This window comes from Mustela nivalis, assembly GCF_964662115.1.
Source record: "Mustela nivalis genome assembly, chromosome: 5".
Taxonomy (NCBI): domain Eukaryota; kingdom Metazoa; phylum Chordata; class Mammalia; order Carnivora; family Mustelidae; genus Mustela; species Mustela nivalis.
The window spans coordinates 15,810,684-15,830,975 of record NC_139024.1 but is presented as its reverse complement, the minus strand read 5'-3'; the positions used below and the strand labels follow the sequence as shown (position 1 = coordinate 15,830,975).

At 45.2% G+C, this 20,292-nt stretch overlaps 1 protein-coding gene across 4 annotated transcripts in view; it reads left to right on the top strand.

Moving 5' to 3' along the window:
* Window positions 1-1,905: 1,905 nt before the first annotated feature.
* The window catches only part of PLEKHG1 (pleckstrin homology and RhoGEF domain containing G1), a 216,726-nt gene continuing 198,339 nt past the window's right edge, over window positions 1,906-20,292 (top strand). For 2 of the 4 annotated variants that reach the window (XM_082730110.1, XM_082730109.1), the window contains exon 1: window positions 1,906-2,113. Coding sequence is in view for 1 of the 4 variants with exons in the window: in XM_082730106.1 (XP_082586232.1) it covers window positions 3,149-3,160 (12 nt within the window). In the remaining 3 variants the exon portion in view is untranslated. Of the gene's footprint in view, window positions 2,114-3,071; window positions 3,161-20,292 lie in introns of all 4 variants that reach the window. The other 2 variants (XM_082730106.1, XM_082730107.1) reach the window with 2 other exon arrangements.

The window sequence follows — 20,292 nt, the reverse complement described above, 5'->3', positions numbered from 1 at the left end:
GATCTCTAGTGATCTGAAGGGTGAACTACCTTCATTTCGGAAATCAGAAATGGGACAATGTAGATTAGGTGCGTCGTGCTGGACTTGGCCCTCCATATCAATAAAAGCGATCTCATGCACCTGTTTACACTTCCTACCTCCCACCTCTCACCTCATTAATACACTGAGGTGAAGTGAATAATAACCATTCCATAGATAAAGAATCAAAGTCCACAACTGTTATCTGCCTAAGGGTGAGCAGCTAGGAAGCGACAGAGTCTGCGGCTGAGGTCAGATCACATGGCTTCTTTAAGTCCTCTGTGCACACGAATGTGTGAAGATGTGGGGTCAGGGAGTAGAATAGCAGAGAGCATTTTCCAGGAATTGGGAAACCCTAGTTCTCGTCCCTTCTTTTCAGATTTGTCCCTAACACCCTATCTGGCAGACACACACACAGATCAATTAGCTTCTTTGAGCCTGAGGCTCCTTGAGTGTCAAGTGAGACCAGCACCACCTCACAGGAGTGATAAAGACCGTCCATGTGATACTAGCGCACAAATGTGTTGTACACGTGCAAGGTATTCCTGCTCACTTCTATTGCGAGTAACAACAGAGACAGATGGGGTAATAGGCACGGTTTTTTTTTTTATATGAGCTCCATGGACCAGAAAGGGTTGTGATTAAACACCTGTCCTGTCGACCTCACAAGGTTATTGCAAGAGCATCTGAAACGATGCTTTGAGGACGGCAAGGATCTGTTTTGGTCCCACTGCAAATCTTCCGTGGTAGTGTAGCCCAAGCATAACCCCGTCTCATTGCTTTAGGTAATACAAGTCAGTCGCGGAGACAAAATAAATTGTAAAACTGAACATAAACTGGGCATTGTTGGGAGAGAACAGTGACACTGTGTAGCCTTACTGCACAAAACCTTATTTTGTTTCGTCTTTATTTTACTCCCCATGATCATGTACATGCACAAAAGCAGATAAAAAGGGAAAGTTAAAAAAGAAAAGAAAAGAAACAGTAACAGTAACAGCTAACATGTACCTAGGCTTTATCATCCAGGCTTGGACTCCTAAGACCTTCCTGCGCATTGCCTTGCTTAAATCACACACAGCAGCTCTGGGGTAGGCACTACTTTACTTATCCCCACTTTATAGATGGGGGAACTGAGACACAGGGGGTAACGAATTTGCTCAAGGTCATATAGCTAATAACTGGTAACGCTGAAGGTCTGTAAATAAGTAATATGAGAATGCATCCCTACAAATTACAAAACCTAATAGAGTCCATAGGCACACATGATCTATCTACTTTGGATGGGATAAGTGTTAAGGAATCACTTCGCATGCCTTTGACCGTCATCCTAGGCACCTTTGACTGAAGTCAAAATTCTACTACAGAGCCGGCACCTTTAAACATTTATCAGGCTATTTCAAAGGTTAGTCGTCGACTTTGCTCCTTTTCATTTTTACTTTCTCTAAGCAAAGGTTATTTGGTACATTAACTTAGGTGATTAGGGTAATAATGTCTGGAAACCTGAGCTTCTCCCCTCTTTTTACATAGTATAACCCCAAAGCTCCTGTGCAGTACTAGAACGTTGACTTAAAAAAATGATCTTTGGTATTATTTTAAGGAAATCGTATGGGAAATTATCACGTCCAAGAGAAAGCTAGACTCGAGGATCCCGGAAAATGAAGAAAAATGATGTGTCTGCGAAAACGGTAGCTGGGATTTAAAAAAAAAATCCCCCAGGGTCTGTAATTTGACTGCACTCTTTGGCAACGCTCCAGGGACAAGTCCAAGTGCTTAATCTCGCTCTTGGGCTCTCCCCCTCCTCCTCCCCACCTTGCTCGCCCGGGGGCTGCGGGGAGGAGGGACCGAAGATCCGCTGCTCTGGGCGGCGGAGCCGGCATCTCGGCGCTGGGAGGGGCGGGCCCGGGCGCGGCCGAGCCGGGGAGCGCGGCCGAGCGGCGGGGCCGAGCCGAGGAAGAGGAAGTCCGAGCCGGGGCGGCGGCGCAGGGCGCTCGGCGGGCGCGGGCGCGGGAGCCGGGGTCGGAGCTCGCGCAGCGCAGCCGCACCTTCCCCGCGGACCTAGAAGCTCGGCCCCCGCGCAGGAGCCGCCCCTCTTCGGGTAAGCGCCGGCTTCGCCCCGACACCCGGGGTCCTTTTCCAGGGATGGGAGCGCCCGGCGGGAGCCGCGGGGAACGGGGAGGGGACCCAGGGACCCTCGGTCCGGCACCCCAACCCGCAGGTGGCGGCGAGCGGAGGTGGTGCCGGGGCCCCCTCTCTCCTGCGCGCTCCCTCTGGGGTGGGAGCAGACGGTGTTCCCGGAGCGCGTCCCCGTCGCCGGGACGCGGGGCCGGTCGCTGCCCGCCGCCGCCTGGAGGGGGCGATCCGCGGCCGCCCGGGCTCGGGGCTCCGGGCTCCGGGTCCCCGGGTCCCCGAGTCCCCGAGTCCCGGCCCCAGCCCGGGCGCAGCCTTGATCTGCCGGCCCCGCGCTCCCGCCCCTCCGCCTGATCCGAGAAGGAGTTTCTGCCTGCACGCAGGAGTGTTACAAAAAACCCAACCCCACAACTCAGACTGGATCGTCCGAAAACGGGACGCGACTGCCAGACATCCGAGGTCAACTCCCCAACACCGGTCCCGGCGCCTGGCCTCCCAGGACCGGCGAACTGCGGTGGGAGGAGGAGGCCGGGGCTCAGCCTTTGGCTTGGGGGACCCCTGCCTTGGTGTCCCGGCTCTGCAAATAAGATCCCGGGGTGGGGGGGGGGGGGTGAGGTGGCTTGTCCGTAATGGGGGTAAATGGCAGCACCTGGTCTGCTGGGACGCTGCGGACCTCCTGGCCTCGACAGGGTCTGCGGGGGATGCCCGAAGCCCAGGGCCCTCTTTGTGTCCACTGTTGAGAGTCTGTTTCCGAAACCAGAAGCCTAAGGAGGTTCTAACTGGGAGAAGTTAAGCTGTTACATTTCTTTCGGTTCCTTGGAAACAATGAGATGGATGACTTTTTTAAGCGCGCCGTGGAGTCTTGTTTGTAGAGCCAGCCTTGCGTTAAGTTCTGGTCCTTAACGCTCCGTTTGTACCGCCCTCAGGTGGCCCGGGCTACTGCACAGATTTCTGAAATCACTGAGTGGGAGTCCCGAGGAAAGGCTGTTTCCAGCAGGCGTCTATGCGGAGCTGGGTGTGTGTGTTGGGGGGTGTGGGCGTTGGGGGGTGGGGTGCGAGGTGGCTACCGAGCTACCTTGCGTTTCGTATTTAAGCCAAGAGGAGTCCAGAATGTTGACTCGAGGTCAAATTTGTCATCTCACCGAATTCCAGGCCTAGAGAAGTCGTGTAAATGCTATGAAAATAGTTATCAAGTGTGAAAATCAGCTTCTTCTGGCTTCTTAGTTTCTGGAGTTGGCTGACTTAAAGAATCTATAGGCTTTGGACTTTGATTAGACTCTGTTAAAACATTTCCAAGCCTGTCGTGTCCGGGGAATAAGAAAACTTTTCTAACTTGGAGACCTGAGCGGGCCATTCCACCTCTGGTGCCCTTGGCTTTAACCCGATGACAAAGTGATCTACAGGAACCAGATAGTTCCTCAAGCTTCATGCTCACCCCCCCCTTCCCCCACTCTCCAGTGATATTTATTTGGGTGACAAAATTCAACCCTTACAAAGGGATGGTTTGACAGATGATCCTTTCCTGTCTTTGAATCTGGATTCCTAATTCGTCACTTTCCTTTTTGTCCTATTTGAGGCCCCTGGGGAGGCCACTAAACCACTTAAAGATGTGTCCCCAGAGTTGTCCCGTCTTGCTGACCTCATCCCTAATAGGTCATCCACAGCCTAACGTTCCCTTTCTGTCCTACATGCAATCCGAAGCTCTCTGTTGAGGGGCAAAGTGAGAAAATCATCTGGCAGTCTGATCTGTGATGGCTTCATGCTTTCCCTGATGGGTTTTCCCTGCTCATCTCCATCTTCGCTATGGGCACCAGTTCTTGTAGTGACTTGAATATGGCCGATGCTACCATAGCTTAACTATTTCCCTGGGAGACTCAGTCTGTGCTTCAAAGAGATAAAGCGGTCACTTTGAAACAAATCAATAGAAAGCAGCAATGTCATTTTTCAAAACCAAGAATAACCCGTACTCTTTTGTTCTCCTCTGAGGATGTGATTTTTGAGTGATTTAATTAAGATTTAATGGTATGTAGCCCAAGGCACAAGTCTCCATCCTCTATCCCAGGACCCCAGGATCATGACCTGAGCCCAAGGCAGACTCTTAACCGACTGAGCCACCCAAGTGTCCCTGTGCTCTGATTCTTAACAGTTGCTATCCACTGTTTGCAGGCTTCTCCCTCCTGTTTTCATTGCTAGTGGTTGGTCTTTCAAGCAATGATCATCTTTTAATCCTTCTGCAGGGATGTTTAGATGCATGGAATGTTAAGGCTAGAATGGATCCTGGATGATCTAGGTGAGTCCCTACATTTTAAAGGTTTTGGAAAGCACAAGTAGGGAAGAACCAAGTGTCCTGGAACAAACTGACCTGTGAATGAAATTTGCCTCTCCATAGCTCATTAGCTGAGACCTTGACCCTGCTAAGGAAATTATTTAGATGTAGATTATTTTATAACCAGGAAAATGTAACAATTATAGGTGGTTGCTGTCAGAATTATCTCACCTTTACTCATTTCTTCCTCTGTAAATTTAGGAAATAATGACTCTCCCCTGGGGAGTCACACTGAGCATTGATGATTATTCATGAGACAATCCATTGTAAGTGTTTGCCACATTGTATACTTTAAAGGTGATTATTGTTGATAAACCAAGCCCCAGGAGTGATTGTTTTTTCTGGAGGTTGCAAAGCTCTACTAGCAGAACTGTGATTTAAACCAGGTTCACTTGTCTTTGCCCCAGATTGTATTATCTAGAAATGATGGCAGCATAGGAAAACATGTTTTATTAAATGCAATGATTCATTCTTTCAGGAGCTTGTCTCTTTTGTCTTCGGAAAAACATGGTTCCTAAAGCAAAATGGTCACATATGCAGGCAGGTATGGAAATGGAAACACTTTCTAGAAAAAGACTGTAAGCAGCCGAGCACTTGCAGGTGGCAGACATCTCAACTACTAATGTTTCATCGCAGCCTCCATCAATCTTAATAAAACGAAAAAGCTGACACCAAACCATTTGGGCAGTCAGAGCCATGGGCATCTGTGCCAAGTAGAACTTATGATTAGAGAGCCAGCTTTCAAGTAATTAAGAGAAGACTCTACATTCAGCTTTTCATTGCTCATGCTGATGAAAAGCAACAGATGTTTTAGCAAAGATAATAGAAGTGTAGCTAATCCTCCTAGTAGGGGTGGTGGTGGCAGGTCTGTTTAGGACAACAGGGCCGCAGGTTACCTGGATGCTGTAGAACTTCCAGTATGCCCGGGTGATTCCTCTCCCAGGGACCAGGAGTGGACAGTCTATCTAGGATAGTTTTCAAGTTTGAGTCATACTTTGCTATCTTCTCAAACTGTATACACAAGGGTACCACCCCCCTCCCAAATGTTTTTCTGATGAGGTAGAAGCAAGTAGAAATTCCCAAGCCTGAACATCTTCTTCTGGTAAATACTGATTTACTGTTTGATGGAAAGCAAAAGGGTGTTACATTCATGGATCTGAAAACCCATAACCTTCTTCTTCCTTTTCTCATCCCATATAATTCTGGAGGAAAAGCCAACCTGAAGTATGCAAGGTTACGTTTTGAAAAAGACTGCAGCTACCCCCACTTGATGTACTAACCCAATGGGAGGAGAGTCAGGGCTTTCACGGGTCTTTAATTAAGAAAGTTGTTTTGGTAAACTTTAATAACCAGGCGGCTGCGGGGCCTTCTGAAGACACTTACCACCAGCACGAAAAAAGGTAAAACCGTTACAGCAGTTGGCCAAAAGATAGCAAGCCCTTGAGTGTAAGGAGGACATCTTCTTAAAATATCAAAGACAAAGCTGAAATGGGTGTGAGTCTAACAATTGGCTAAAAATTTAGAATTCTCATAAGAGGAATTCCTAGAGCAATAAATTATCATACCATTGAATTGGCTTTCATTTCTGAGATGGTAAATGGGTCTAATTCTCTACATGTCTCATCACATTAGACACTAATTTGGATGACCTGTGTCAGAACAGAGATGGAGGAGGAGGATAAGAAGTTCTAGATAGTAAATTTTTTTCCATATAGAGCCAGATAGTAAGTATTTTCTGGTACCTGTATGCCTATGCCACATACTCTTTGTGTTGGAGAGAGAGTGTTGTCTGTTTATCATCCTTTAAAAATATAAAAATCGACCTTTCCTTGACTGCCACGTAAGAGTGGCTACAGGTTGGCCTTGACCTGTAGCCGTAGTTTGTCACCTGTGTCCTAAATGAAATAGGCTATGTTTGTGGTATCCGTCAGTATTTCTGCAGAAACCCAAAGTAACAAATGTAATAGGCTTTAAGGTGGCTCAGTAGACATGGACTTAGAATCAAATCTCCATTGTCATTCTTTTTCCAGTCATTCTCGATTTTCTCTTTACACTAGCCTTAGAAGTCTGTTCCAGATGGCCATCAATTGACGTGAGAATGGCCATGCCAAATTTCAATATTTTCTCTTGAGTTGGGTGCTGAATGGAAGAGAATCTCGGCTGAGATAGAGAAAAGCCCACACTGAAATGGGTTGTTCATGAAGAGTATTGATCCTATGAAATGAAGATCAAGCCCCCCGGCATGGCACCCTAGACCCTTGTATTTACTTTTCTTCAAGCACCTCCCATGTATACTCTCTGTCCCTATCAGTCCAGGTAACTCACAGAGCCCTAAGTGGGCTATGCTGTCTCCCATTAAAGGTGGAACCCTTCCATTCAAGGTTGAAATATGCATCACTTCCATGGAGACTCTCCTCATGCTCGCTTCGGCAGCGCACATACCATGGAGCCTCTCCTCATCTTATTAGGCAGAGGTGAGGTGAGACACCTGTACTTCTTTATTAACACAGGACCTTGTACTTAAAGCACTTAGAAGGACAGAGGGATGTGATGATCCCCAGTTGACAAATATTACTTTTTTTTTAAAGATTTTATTTATTTATTTGAGAGAGAGACAGTGAGAGAGAACATGAGCGAGGAGAAGGTCAGAGAGAGAAGCAGACTCCCCGTGAAGCTGGGAGCCCAATGTGGGACTCGATCCTGGGACTCCAGGATCATGACCTGAGCCGAAGGCAGTCGTCCAACCAACTGAGCCACCCAGGCGTCCCGACAAATATTACTTTTTAAGGGTGGGAGTCTGTAGCTTTAGCGATCTTCCCATATAGCTCTGGACAATCACAGAAGTATTTCCAGGCTTTGTGTGTGATGTACAGAATAGTATGGTGCCTACGGGTCTGGTTTTTGAGGTGAGGTTGTGCCGAGGTCTAGTCCTGGCTTCGCCACTTAAGCTACCATCTGCTGTCCCATCTTTAGAGTAGATAATAAGAATGACCTCTAAATTGCTAGGATTAAATGAGATTTGCCTCCATAAAGCATTTAGTTCAGGGTCTGACATGTAGTAATTGCTCAATAAATGGTAACTTTCCTTCATTCCATTCAGAACTTACTATGTCTAGGATGATGCTTGATCCAGTTCTGGGCATAGTGGTGAACATAAGAGATGTGGTCCCCATGGAGATAGGATACCAAGGGAGAGGAATCAAAGTGTTGGGTGGGCCACCTTAGACTGGGCTCCAGGAAGCCTCTCAGAAAAGGTCATATGTGAACTGTGACTTGAATGATAATGGTGAGTTCCCATCTCATCAAATCCAAGATATTTGTGAAAGACACCATCTTTTAGGGTCCCGCTAAAAGCAAATGGTGTCAATAAAATTGACAACCCTCTCCTATAAGATACATCCCTAGGTTGTGAAAAATGTACATCTTAACATCGAGGACATGTATTGATATTTGATATGTATTGATATTTGTTGCTAAGTAACTATTCATGGAATACACTAGGGATGCTCTATGGTTGCATACAAGATTGGAGCCAATGGTTCATATTCTGAGTTTCTCTCTTCTGTTTCATACCTCTGAAAAAATGACTTGGATCCATCAAAGATAAAGATTATAGTAAATTAAGACATTGTGAGACACCTCAGACTTTTGTGAGCTGATCTGTTTTTAAAATAGTTTAAAACTTCCACTTCGATCCTTTAAAGGAACAAATTGTATTAGAGAATCCTGTCTACGTGGAATTGACCTACACATACTTTGGGTCGGAGTGAAGTCGAGTGGCTTCTGCAGCTGGATAATTCCTTTTGGCAGCTGTCTGCAGGGATTAATGCACATAAATGCCTTTCTAGGGGCAATGAAGACATTAGCTGGCGCTTATGTCCTTCAGTTTTCTAGAGTTAATTCAACATAAATACTCTTTCTCTCCTCTGTCTCCCAAGGGGCTAATCATTGCTCTGACCAAGTAGGTCCTTTCTGATAATGAAGTGGAAGGGGCTCCATTTAGAAGCAGCCCCCTTTTCTCCTCTGGCAAGTCTCCAGGTTTTCACACTCCAAGAGATGTTCTCTTCCTGTATTTCCCCACCCTCCACCCTGTTCAGAGAGTAAAAGGCTGCTGAAATCTTTTCTTTCTGACCACCCTCTAACTCTGAGTCCTTACTCATCAAGGTCTTTTTCTGCACCCAGTGTGGACTCTTCCTGTCTCTCTTTCCTTGACCAGCTCTCCCCATCTGTCTAAGATTCTTTTAACTCTTCGGTTTCTAAATGGATGACTCCAAGATTCTTTCAACTCCTTGGTTTCTGAATGGATGACTTCTGAATGGAGCTTTGACAACACGTGGCTATTTCTAGCTGTCATAAAAGTGTGCTTTCAAGCTGTTTGGGTATGAAATTCATACCCAAGTCCACAGCACTCAGTGGCATGTTGTTCCCCTGAGTATAGTGCCTTCCTCAGTTCTGTCCCTTTGGGCCCTCGCCTCCTCCAGTGGTCCACTGCAGCCCCAGTAAAGTCCCCTTCCGTGCTCCGCCTGACCAGGAAGGGCAGTCACTGCTTGTCCAAGGAGGAAACAAAGTGCAGACCTTTTCCTCTTCCTTCCTCCACCTTCCTCGATGGAAGTCCTTGTGTTTTAAGAGGTCTTCAGAATCCCTACCAACTCTAGTTGAAATCGAGTCCTCGCAAACAAGGAGATGCAAAGGAAAGGTCATTCGTACGCATTCCAGGGATGCACATGAACCAGCCCAGCCTTAGGATGATTTCAGGCTGTCCCAGTCTGTGACTAGAAAGCTGGCTGGGGTGGCGGGGCAAAGGTGGGGGAAACTTGAGGCCACGAGGAAGGTGTGGGGGCACTGAACTGAGGCCATCACAGAGTTCAGCTTCCCGGGGCTGTGTGATTACACACGGTCCTCAAACACTACCATCTGTGCTTCTCCGACGTGCTGGGAGAGAGGGAAAACTGTAATCTGGAGCATAAATATACCATCCTGTGTTTGTTCCCTTTAAACCATGTAAACCTGTCATTAGGTTAAGCATCTGTGTTATGCTAAAATATTATCACCGCCTCAGAGGAGGGTACAGTAGCTGGTCTGAAACAACTTACAGTCTAAATATCCAGCTGTCTCATGCCTCTTAAAATGTGAATCGACTAAACACACGAATTATGGAGCCTAAGAGTCAGACCCAGGAATGTAGGATTACCTAGCAGGGGATAGCAGAGCATAACAGAGACGTAGACTCTAGAAGCTAGGGTTTTTTTTGTTTTTTTTGTGTGTGTGTGTGTGTGTTTGTTTGTTTGTTTTTTAAGAAAAGTGTTCTATTGTCTTATGCCTTTGCCAGCATAGATCAGACTTTTGGGAGAGTGCCGAGGAATAATGGGGGAGAGGCGCTAAGGGTGATGATGTGGGCAGGAGACAGATGGAAAATGGGCACGTGGTTGGGCTGCCTGGGATTGGCTGTGTCTAGAAAGTGCTTGGGGAAATGTTTGGAAGCTTCTGGAATATCGTTATGGAGCAAAATCTTGGTGGTCTTGGCATTTTTCCACTATTCTTCCCTGTGTATATGAGATAAATGCTTATTTTCCCCTCTCTCCTTTAACAGTTGTTTGGGTTAAGCTCTAAGGAATGCCATTTAATCACAATATTTAATGATATCTGATCTTGAAGCTAAAATGGTAAGGCAAGTAATGTGAAAATAATGTCTTGTGGTCCAAGGAACCTTGTGGCCCCTGGTGTGCCCTGTTACAAGACATTACCTCTAGCAACTTACAATCCAGATGACTTCCAGAAAGTGTCATCATTATAGAGCACTCATTTTTTTTTTTGTTACTTCTTTTTAGAAGTTACTCTGCTATGAAAGCGAATATCATGAAGTTCTAAAAATTGATTTGTCACAAGCCCCACAATAGCAATGCCTTTCAAAATCCGGAATTCCTCCGAGGAGCAAAAAGAGATTTATTTCGCTTTATGGTCTACATATCGAGAGGTGATACTATTTAATCTAGCACCGTAGTTCAAGAAATTTCAAATAGGAAGTTAACAGATATTTGTTTTTACGTTCTTATGTAAATGAAGGAGAAAATACCTGTCTGTAGCACCTAAAGACATAAGAGCTAGCTACAGCTAGCCTGAAAGTCCCCTTGGTTTTGGATTACTGATATACTCAATAAACATGCTTGGCAAACATTCAGGAACTGTATACCATATACCGTATTTGATACTCCAAAATGCAATCAAATATCAAACTCACTTGCTCTCTTTGCTTCCTTTTTGTGGTACTAGTTCAAACACTCTTTCTGTGGCGCTCATTTTGGGGAAAATGGTGTGCATGCAGAAGATTAACTTGTTTTACTCAGGTTTGAATCCTCAGAGTTGAGATGGGGGAATAGCCTGGAACTGGGCAATTTACATGTCATTTAGAAGTTACTAGAAAATGCCTCCAGTAATGGGGATAAAACCATGTAATGAAGGTGTTATGAGATTTAAACGTGCAGTGTGTGTGCGCTGCGTCATAAATAATAAGCCCTTGCTAAATAGAGGCTCTTTTACTGTGTTCACTGGGTGTTACCCTGTAGTTTTATTCCCTGCTACTAGACCCTGGAACAACAGACCAACATGACAATGACCGAAGTAAAAGTCCGTGGTATGACAGAGCGAAGAACAACACATTTTTTTGGTTTGTTTTACTGTAGTAGAGACATGATATTCATTATACTCGAACATTCCAATGAGAATTAGTTTATTCAACAAAGATAATTTCCTAAATTCTGGGGATATGTTGAACAAAACAGACCAAATCTGGAATGAAGGGAAAACTCTTTGTGACGAGTGCTGTAAAGAAAAGAATATAGGAAAAATTAAAAAAGAAGAAGAAGAAGAAGCAAAAAATATAGAAAAAATGCCTCAGGGGTGGGGTGCTATCTTTGCCTGAGGGCCTAAAGGGCCTATCTGAGCTGGTTACATTGAGCTGAGCCTTAAGTAACAAGTGACCCTGAGAAAATCTGAGGGAAGAACATTAGTGTGTGGGGGGTGTGAGGACCTAAGAGATAGGAGAGCAGCAGTGGTGGGAGATGAAGCTGGAGGGTCAGGCAAGCAGGACCTGGACGGTATCGATTTTTCTATTATCAGAGGTCTTTACCATGGCTTAAAAGTGCAAAGCACTTCAAACCGGAAGGTTTGAAGCAGGGGAGTGACCTAATATGATTCCTGGCCAATCATCACTCCGGCTGCTGTGCAGAGAAAGGACCGCAGTGGAAAGTTTGGGAAACAGGTAGAACAGTTGGGGCGCTCTCGTAGGTAGCGGTCCTCGCAGAGGAGGTGATGAGAAGCGGGTTGATTCAGAACTGCCATGCCAGCCAAGACGGTACAGCTCAAGGAGAAGGCATTTATGGCCATTAGGAAGCAGCTTGGCTACTGTTACTTGTTTGACCCTCCTGCTTACCAGTCCCCACCTTCAGTTCCGTCGCCCTCTCTCTTTCAGCTCCCCTGGGTGGGGACCCCAGAGCAGCACGTGGCTGGTGCTCTCTGTGAAGCCATGGCCGATCACCTCACCTCCCCCTAAACCCCTTCACAGCCAAGTACCCCCTTCCTTCCGTCTCCTGAGCACCCTCATTATCTCATTTCTCGCACTTCCGGCGTGGTATTTTCGATAACCGTTTAGTTGGTCTGCCTTCCCTCACTAAACCGTGAGCTCCTTGACAGCCAAGATTTGAACAAAATACTTCTTCTTCTAGTGGTTGAAAGGAGCATCAAGAAATGTGGGCAAAAATCTTTGTTTTCACAAATTGGTGGAAAAAAGGCAATTCTGAGTAGGCAGCGAAATATTTGAAGGAGGAGGAGGACGAGGAAGGAAAAGAGAAAAAAAGAAAAGAAAATGAAAGGAGGAGGGAAACCCGCTGGAGAAATGTGGAGGTTCTCGGATTTAACACTTCATGAAGGTTTTGTTTTGTTGTTTTTTTTTTTTTAAGGAAAGTGTATTCAAATGATTTTCTGCAACAGGCATCCGGTAGTTTGAAAGTTGCCTAGGTCTGCAGTAAATGTGGTACGCTATAAATATGTAGGTTCGTTGCCTGTCTTTCACCGGTTTATAGTGTACTTGGGAGCTCAGCAGTGTTTATTCTGGAACAGAAACAACTATCAGAGAAATTGTAGTGGTAAGAAGTCTCTAATGTTCCAGCAGTGGAGTGATGGATCTGCATTTCCAGACAGGATATTACCCTATGCCAGCTCTGTAAACACGCTTCCTAATGCCGGGGGAGGGCACCTCAGACCTTCTGGTAGGTCGTGAATTTTCTGGGGCATAGAGATTATGCCGTATTCATCCTGGAATTCCCCTTACAGAGAGCCTGGTCGGTAGAGGCTCTTGACCTTTAATGAATTGATCGACTTTAACTTTGGTCCAGCTCTCGATTTCCACTGTAAAGTGGGATCAAGAAGTCAGATGTTCAATGTTAAATGTGTGGGTTTGGGATAAAAACCTTAATTCTAGTTTACCAACTTTGAGATTAGACTTGTAAAAACAAGTTTGAGAAGTCTGTATTTGTTATTCTCATATTCAAAATTTAGCACTCTTACTGGAAAAAAAAAAACCCAATATGACTTAATCACATTGTTTCATGTTATTTTAAGGGGGGCAAGGATTGTTCTGTTATTTGCCAATTTAACTTACCAAGATAGGTCTTCGGATGACCCCGTCATGTTAGAAGGGAATGGATTCCGATAGCCTCATTTTAGTGACTAGGTCTATTGGGAAAAAATAAAATGAAATTTCTTGTAGAATATTCTGATTTAAATTTTCTGGCTCAGGTAGGGAGGCCTTACTGTGTTTCAAAAGAAATCAAGAGAAAAACTGCAGTGGGCTTGTCCAAGCCTCCCACTTATTTGCATGCCTCCTGGGATTTTATATGTTGGCTTTTGCACAATTGATTCAAAGTCACCCACCCAGAATCAGACTCATAATCTCTCTTTCCAGACCCACCTCCAACTTCCTGGGGTTGTTTTTTTCCCTCCTTTTCCAATTCTTAGTTAATAGCGCTGTAACTCACTGGTCGCGGCAAGCGACCTTCCTTGTCCAATCAGTTAACAGTGACTTCCTGAACAGTTCTCCATCCACATTCACTTACCCATGCTCCTGTCCCATCCTATTAGACGCTTACCTCTTGCCTAGACGGTTCAAATAATTCTTGAGCCAGCACTGACCGATGTATCTAGTATACAAATTTGGCCAGTGAATATCTTGTCATAGGGGCACCTGTAATGGCTTAACCCATGGTAGAACTTAAGGTAGAGATAAAAGTCCCAGACAGAGAACCTTTAGCATTCCTCTAGTCACATTCCCCCATCTCAGGTCCATTGGATAGGCATACTCCACGGGCTCTACATCCAGAACATCCAGAATCTTACTTCTCATAGACTTCACTGCTCCTACTGGGTTCAACTCCTTTGTCCTCTGTCCCTGGATTAGTGCAATAGGTTCTTAACAGGTTTCCCTGCTTAGATCCACGGTCTCTCCTATCTCTTTTCTACACAGCAGCCCCAAAGTGATCCTGTCCATAGGTTAGCTAATGCAAATGCCCCTCATGGTTTCCCAACTCAGTTAGAGTCCAAAGAAATCTGTGAACTAGACTCCGAGACCCTTCCCAGTTGGCCCCTCCCCCCATCTTTCTCTCTGACCCTATCCCCTGCTCTTACCCACACACTCACTCTGCCTTGGCTCACTCGCCCTTTGTAGTTCCCACATACGCCAAACAAGCCCCAGCCTCAGAGTGTTTTTGTGACCTCGGCCTGGAAAATTCTTCCTTGGATATCAAAGCCTTACTGTCTTTCTGTTTGCAGTTCCCTGCTCAAGTATCCCCTTATCAAAGAAGTCTTCCTCATCATGCTTTAGAAACTAGGAACCCCCGCACCTTGCAAGCCATATCCTTCCTACCCTACTTCATTTTTATTCTTGGCATTTATCAACACCTAACAAAGGATGTATTTGTTTCTTATCTGTTCTTCATGAGAAGAGAGGCTTTGTGTTGTTTTCATTCTATTTCCAATGTTTTAGAACAGTGCCCGACACAGAAGCTTATACATTTTCGAATAAATCCACATCACCATTGCCATCTCTGGCCTCTAAGAAAGGTAGGTTCTGGTTATCTGATACTGTTAGTCCCCATTCTAGAACGAGATCAGAAGCCGAAGGTGTTGTGTGTGGATGCGGGTGAGTGGGTAGGTGAATACTTAGGAGTAGAAATGGTGAGAACCTGCCCTGTGATTCCACTTTTTCCATTCCTACGCTCCTGTTTCTGGGCTTCCAAGGACATTTCCTTGGGCAGTCCCCCTGGGCCAATTGTCTGCCTCTAGCGCCATCTTACCCAGAGAGCTTTACTCTTGGCTGTTCTCCCATATCTGGCCTCGACTGCACCCAGGCTGCTTCCCCACACCCTGCCCCACTCCTCCATGGTGCCTCCAGAGTCAAATAAAATCTCACATGGTGCACACTCAAAAAATACCAAGTCACTGCTTGACATCTAGGTCTATTGGTTTACCCTTCATTATCCAATGCTACATACCCATCAAAACAGGCAGTGTGGTATGATGCTTAAATGTCTAGGTTCTGGAGATGGACTATCTGGTTCCACACTGGGTTCCCCCACTCAGAGTTGGCATGACTTTGGACAAGCTGACAAGCAATCTGTCTTTCCTAGCCAAGGGGCAGCACTTCACAGACAAGGGAAACAGCACCAGCCCCCAGGCTTAGGCTAAGAATCAGATCCCGGTCATTCTTTCTCATGCTTGCTTGCAAAGCCTACTTCTAGCATCCAGGAAATGCGAGTAAATGCTAGAAATCATTAGCATTTCTTTAAAACCGACAATCTTTTGGAAAACCTGAATTGCTCTCTTTTTTCTCAGATACCAGATGTCCTTTAATTACCATGTTAATCAGCTTCATGTATATTAATACCTTGGCCTCATATGGATTATCAACTCATCCATGTCTTATTAATTTATATATATATATAAAAAATATTATATGCATTTAGAAATATTTTATTTATCTGCCCTGTTCTCAGCATCTCCCTCCTCCCTTCCTTTCTTTATTTTTCCTGCATAGCACATCTTTCTGTCTGATTGACACATTGTAAATTACTCTTTATTTTTCTGAGCTCCTCAGGGAGGACTCTCTCTTCTAATTAAAGAAATGTCCAACTACACGCCAGTAAAAGAGAAAATAGTATGATGAACACCCGTGTACCCATCTTGCAGACTGAACAATTATAATTGCCAATCTTGTTTCATCTCTTTCCCCGTGAACCTTCTGCTTGGTACCAATGAAAGCAAATCCCAGATATCGTGTCGTTTTACTCAGAAACATCTCAATATATATTTCCAATGGATAAGAAAACTTTTCCAGAATAGCCATCAATTAATTATATGCCTACTAAAAATAGTTGTAGTTCCTTAATATGTTCTTTCTCCATCTTTACTCAAATTGCCCTGTTGGAGCAGCGGTGTTTTTCTGCCTGTTTTATTTGCTGCCACATCCCACTAAAGTACCCAACAGCACAGCAGTATTGAACTGCATGAGTGGCTAAGTTGTATTCTTGAATTTTATTTTTGGAAGACAACTCCATTAAAATATTATACACCGTGATTGCAATCTTGGGCTAATGAAAGAAATCCCACTTCACTCATAATGTAGCTGAGGCATAATTCGGTCTTGTTTACACATCTCGTAGAACTGGCACCGGCGTCTTTAATGAGTTCTCAGTTGGGACGGGCCATCTTTGAACCTGCTGCTCTTGCCTCAGAGGATGTGAAATTCCATCTCTTTTCACCTTCTTGAACAGGGAATGAAGATAGCCTTGTTCACACTTCTCAAGCTGAATGGACTGTCCTTGAACATGAACTGTACTACTTACCTGCTGTTTCTTCTTCCATAAAGTGGGGGATAAGGGTAACTACTACATAGGATTGTGAGGACCATGTGATGATGGCAGATAAACTGTGATACGGTGCTTGGCCTTTAGCAACTGTTTAATGAACAATCGAAATCTCTTCCTTGTCATGAAGCCACTAGGAAGGCCCTCAAGGGTTGACTGGGGGCGGGGGGCTACTGAGTGGAAGTAGCAGGAAGTACTCAGCAGGGCTTTTCCCCACGACTTCCAGCCCCTCCATCCAGACTTTCTCTCGCTCCTATTCAGGTTGGCCCTTTAGGGTTTCTCACTTTTGCTGGGGTCTCCTGCAGAATGGGAAATCAGTGTTGTACTTTCACTTCTGGGCACTTCACTGCCCTTTCAGGGGTGACTTTGAAGAGATTTTACTGCTGACAAGGAGATTGAAAGACATCCTCAGAGTTCTACATTTTCTTTTGAGTAAACACTAGGGGAAAATAGTTGCATGAAAATAGATTTGGGGCTTTCTTGAATGAATGACTAGGTGACACTTTAGATTGCTATCTAAGGAAAATTATTTTCAAGCACACTGGGCTCCCTCATGAATTTAGGGACACAACCGGTCTTGTCAATGACAAGTCGGCAAATCAGTTCTCTTAATGAGCTTAGATACAAGGTCAGTTTTTCCTCTCCATCATTCATCTAATACATGGACATGCTTTCTCGGTTTCATGATTTGGAAGAGCTTCCCTCAATTTCCAAGATTGTGCCTTGCTCTGAGGCAGATTAGCTTGGTATTTGAGGTGAACAAGGCTTTGTATAACCTACAGTCTCTGCGTAGCTCCATCTCTCTCCACAGCACTGAGAGGTTCAAAGTGTTAGATCCAGCTCTGATAGCTTTACCAGACATACACATGTGAGCCCTCCTCTGCATTCTGCGTCTGTGGCCTCTCCCCTCACACCAGCCCCCAAGTACAATCCAGAGTCTTCTGTTTGCTCTCGCTTGGCCAATTTCACCCTCTGAGAGCCGGCATCTGCTTTATTTTCTTCCTTCTCCATTGCAACGTTCCTCTTTTCCAAATATTAGTGGAAATTTTATAATATGCAAATATTTAAATTCTTACAACAGGGAAACTCTACGGACGGAAATTCGCAAAAGCTAGAATTCACTGTGAGAGGAATCCTAATGAAGAGGGATTACAGTGGGCAAAGTCTGCTGCTAGGAGGAGTAGAGTGGAAATTCTAAATAAGCAGTAAGAAGACGGGAAGGGACGGGGCATCTGGGGAGTGAGCAGGGGGGGGGGATGTGAGACAGTGCGAAGGGCTAGGGTGACGGGGATGAAGTTTTGCCTTCTGATTCCCATTTGCCTCCTGTTATAGCAAGGAATAGCAGACCCTGGAGGGATGGGCATGGGGGTGGAGGTGGCAATGGACGTGATAGCTAACATTGACTGAGCACTTCCCAGCCCAGGCAGGACTCCAGAGGATTGGCATACATTTATTCATTTCATGTTCACAAGCACTTTGCAGACAATTGCTCCCATTTTGAAGAGAAAGAAGTGGGTGTCCTAATAGTTGGATGTCTGGTCCAAACACCTAGCTAATCAAGGACACCGCTGGGATCAGTGCCCAAAGGCCCAACTCCAGACCTCCTGCACATTGTGTGCTCGGTGTATGGGTTGAGATTGTATTCAGCTGCCAGTGCGGGTGGGGGAGGGAGACACATGTCTGAGTAAGTCCAAGGCCAGTAGGTAGCTATCTGCTCCTAGGGACTTGAGCTCCTTCTATCTTGTTGCACTGAAAGATACCATCTTAAGCCTGGGCAGCCTTATGGCCAGTTAAAATTGAGGACTGCATTATTGTAGAAGAAAAGAGTGACTAGTAGGGGTACAACTCAGCTGCTAAGAGAAAAGGAAGGTGACATTTGCAAGGTGTGGCATTCCAGAGGGAAGGAGCACCCGTGGCCAGAGTCACCAAAGTCCACGGCTCCAGCACCTCGCTGAGCCGTGGCTCACGGTCGCCACTAAAATATTTGACTGACAACTGAGCTATCTTCTCTAAAAGCCAGAACTGTGTCTAAAATATTTACCTGCTGGCAAGATTATGCCCTACTTAAGTACAAGTAAGTATTAGAGTCTAGTGTTTGATTAACAACTGGGCATTTCCAATGAACTCTTCATTTTGGCAGAGGTTGTTTACTAAGAGTCAGAAGCAGTTTCTCTGGGAGAGAAGGCTGTTAAAGATGCTAGTCACCATGGGATGTCAGTCATTCATGGTGACATAAGGAAACAATGATGTGACAACTGATATGGTCTGCTTGCTTCCATCTGCTTAATGTCTTGCACGAACTTGTTTTTCTGTCCAAGAGCCAGACTAATCAGACACCTTGCTCGAAAGACTCCACATTTGGAATGAATTGATTAATCTTCAACATTCTCAAGCCACTGTGATAGAAAAGAAACTACTGGTAAATGCTGAACTTCCAGAATTAAGACCTACGTTGAGAGTGGAAGGATTTCAACATCACTGAGAGGATTAGAAAGAAAATCAGAAAATCGAGAACACAGATAGCACAGATTTTTGCCAAGAGGAGAAATTTGAAGAAGGGCAGTCAAGTTCAGTTGTATATTTTCAGAAATGTAGATTCTGTGACTTTTCTTCTCTTGCATATCCCCAGAGAATTGCAGGAAGTCCTTTGTTACCGGGTATCCTGAGTTGGAGGGTTTGTTAAGGTAAAAAAACAAAAAAACAAAACAAAACAAAAAAACATTGCTGTGGTGGCAGGCTTCTGGTGAAGATTATAGAATCCATTTATGCTCCACTGAGTTTGAGAAACAGCAGTCACTTTCATCACACTTGTTTGCACCGTGGCTCAGAGAAGAATGAAGGGACTTCCTTTCTGAAAAGTTTTTGCTAAGACAGCACTTTTATTTTCCAGTTGAGTCAATGAGATTGTCTTCTGTTGGAATTCCAAAATCAAACTTGATGTCCTACTGAAATTTAAAAGTCAGTCGATGAGAAGTAATTAACTAGTTAATTACCGGTGTGGCAAGATAAACTTGTGCTTTAAAAGTGGCTAAGTGGGGTGCCTGGGTGGCTCAGAGGGTGAAGCCTCTGCCTTCGGCTCAGGTCATGGTCTCAGGGTCCTGGGATCGAGCCCCGCATCGGGCTCTCTGCTCGGAGGGGAGCCTGCTTCCCCCTCTCTCTCTGCCTGCCTCTCTGCCTACTTGTGATCTCTCTCTGTGCCAAATAAATAAGTAAAGTCTTTTAAAAAAAAAAAAAAAAAAAAAAGAAGGTGGCTAAGCTGCTTAAATGGCTGGGATTTTCAGGAGAAGCCTATCTGTTGATGTCAAGGAGTCTTTGGCAAGTGTCCTTGGCAAAGTTTCCTGTAGAACTCAGTGAAGGTTTTGGTCTGCTGTGGAGGGGTTTGTCTCTTTCCAAGCTGCCCAAGAAAGTTAAGAACGGTGATGCTGTTGTAAGTAGCAAACAAAGCTGCCAACAGGCGTGAGTGGGCTTAGGAGGGGAGCACAGAGTGCTCCCCAGGCCCTATGAAGGCGAAGGATTTCCTTCCATTCTCTGAGGCCCTTTGACAGACAAATGATTACAGCTCATTGATGGGCATATCAGCAAGCATTGTTTTGTGGAGGGCCCAGGGTGTGGGAACCGTCTTAAGGGGCGAGGGGATATATCCAAGCCCAGAAGGATGGAAAGCAAATATGGTGTGTGTGCTGGTAAATGTTTAACAGCTCCTTGGGGTCAGTGTGGGGGGCTGTGTGTGTCTGTGTGTGTGTGTGTGTGTGTGTGTGTGTGTGTGTACACAACAAAGTGTGTACAGTGCACATACTTTGCAAATAAAAATACAAATGCAAAATGATTTTGACAGAACACTTCTGTTAACGTTGGCCAGCCTTCTATCCTTGCAAGTCACCCCTAATAAGTGAATCTAGTCTCGAT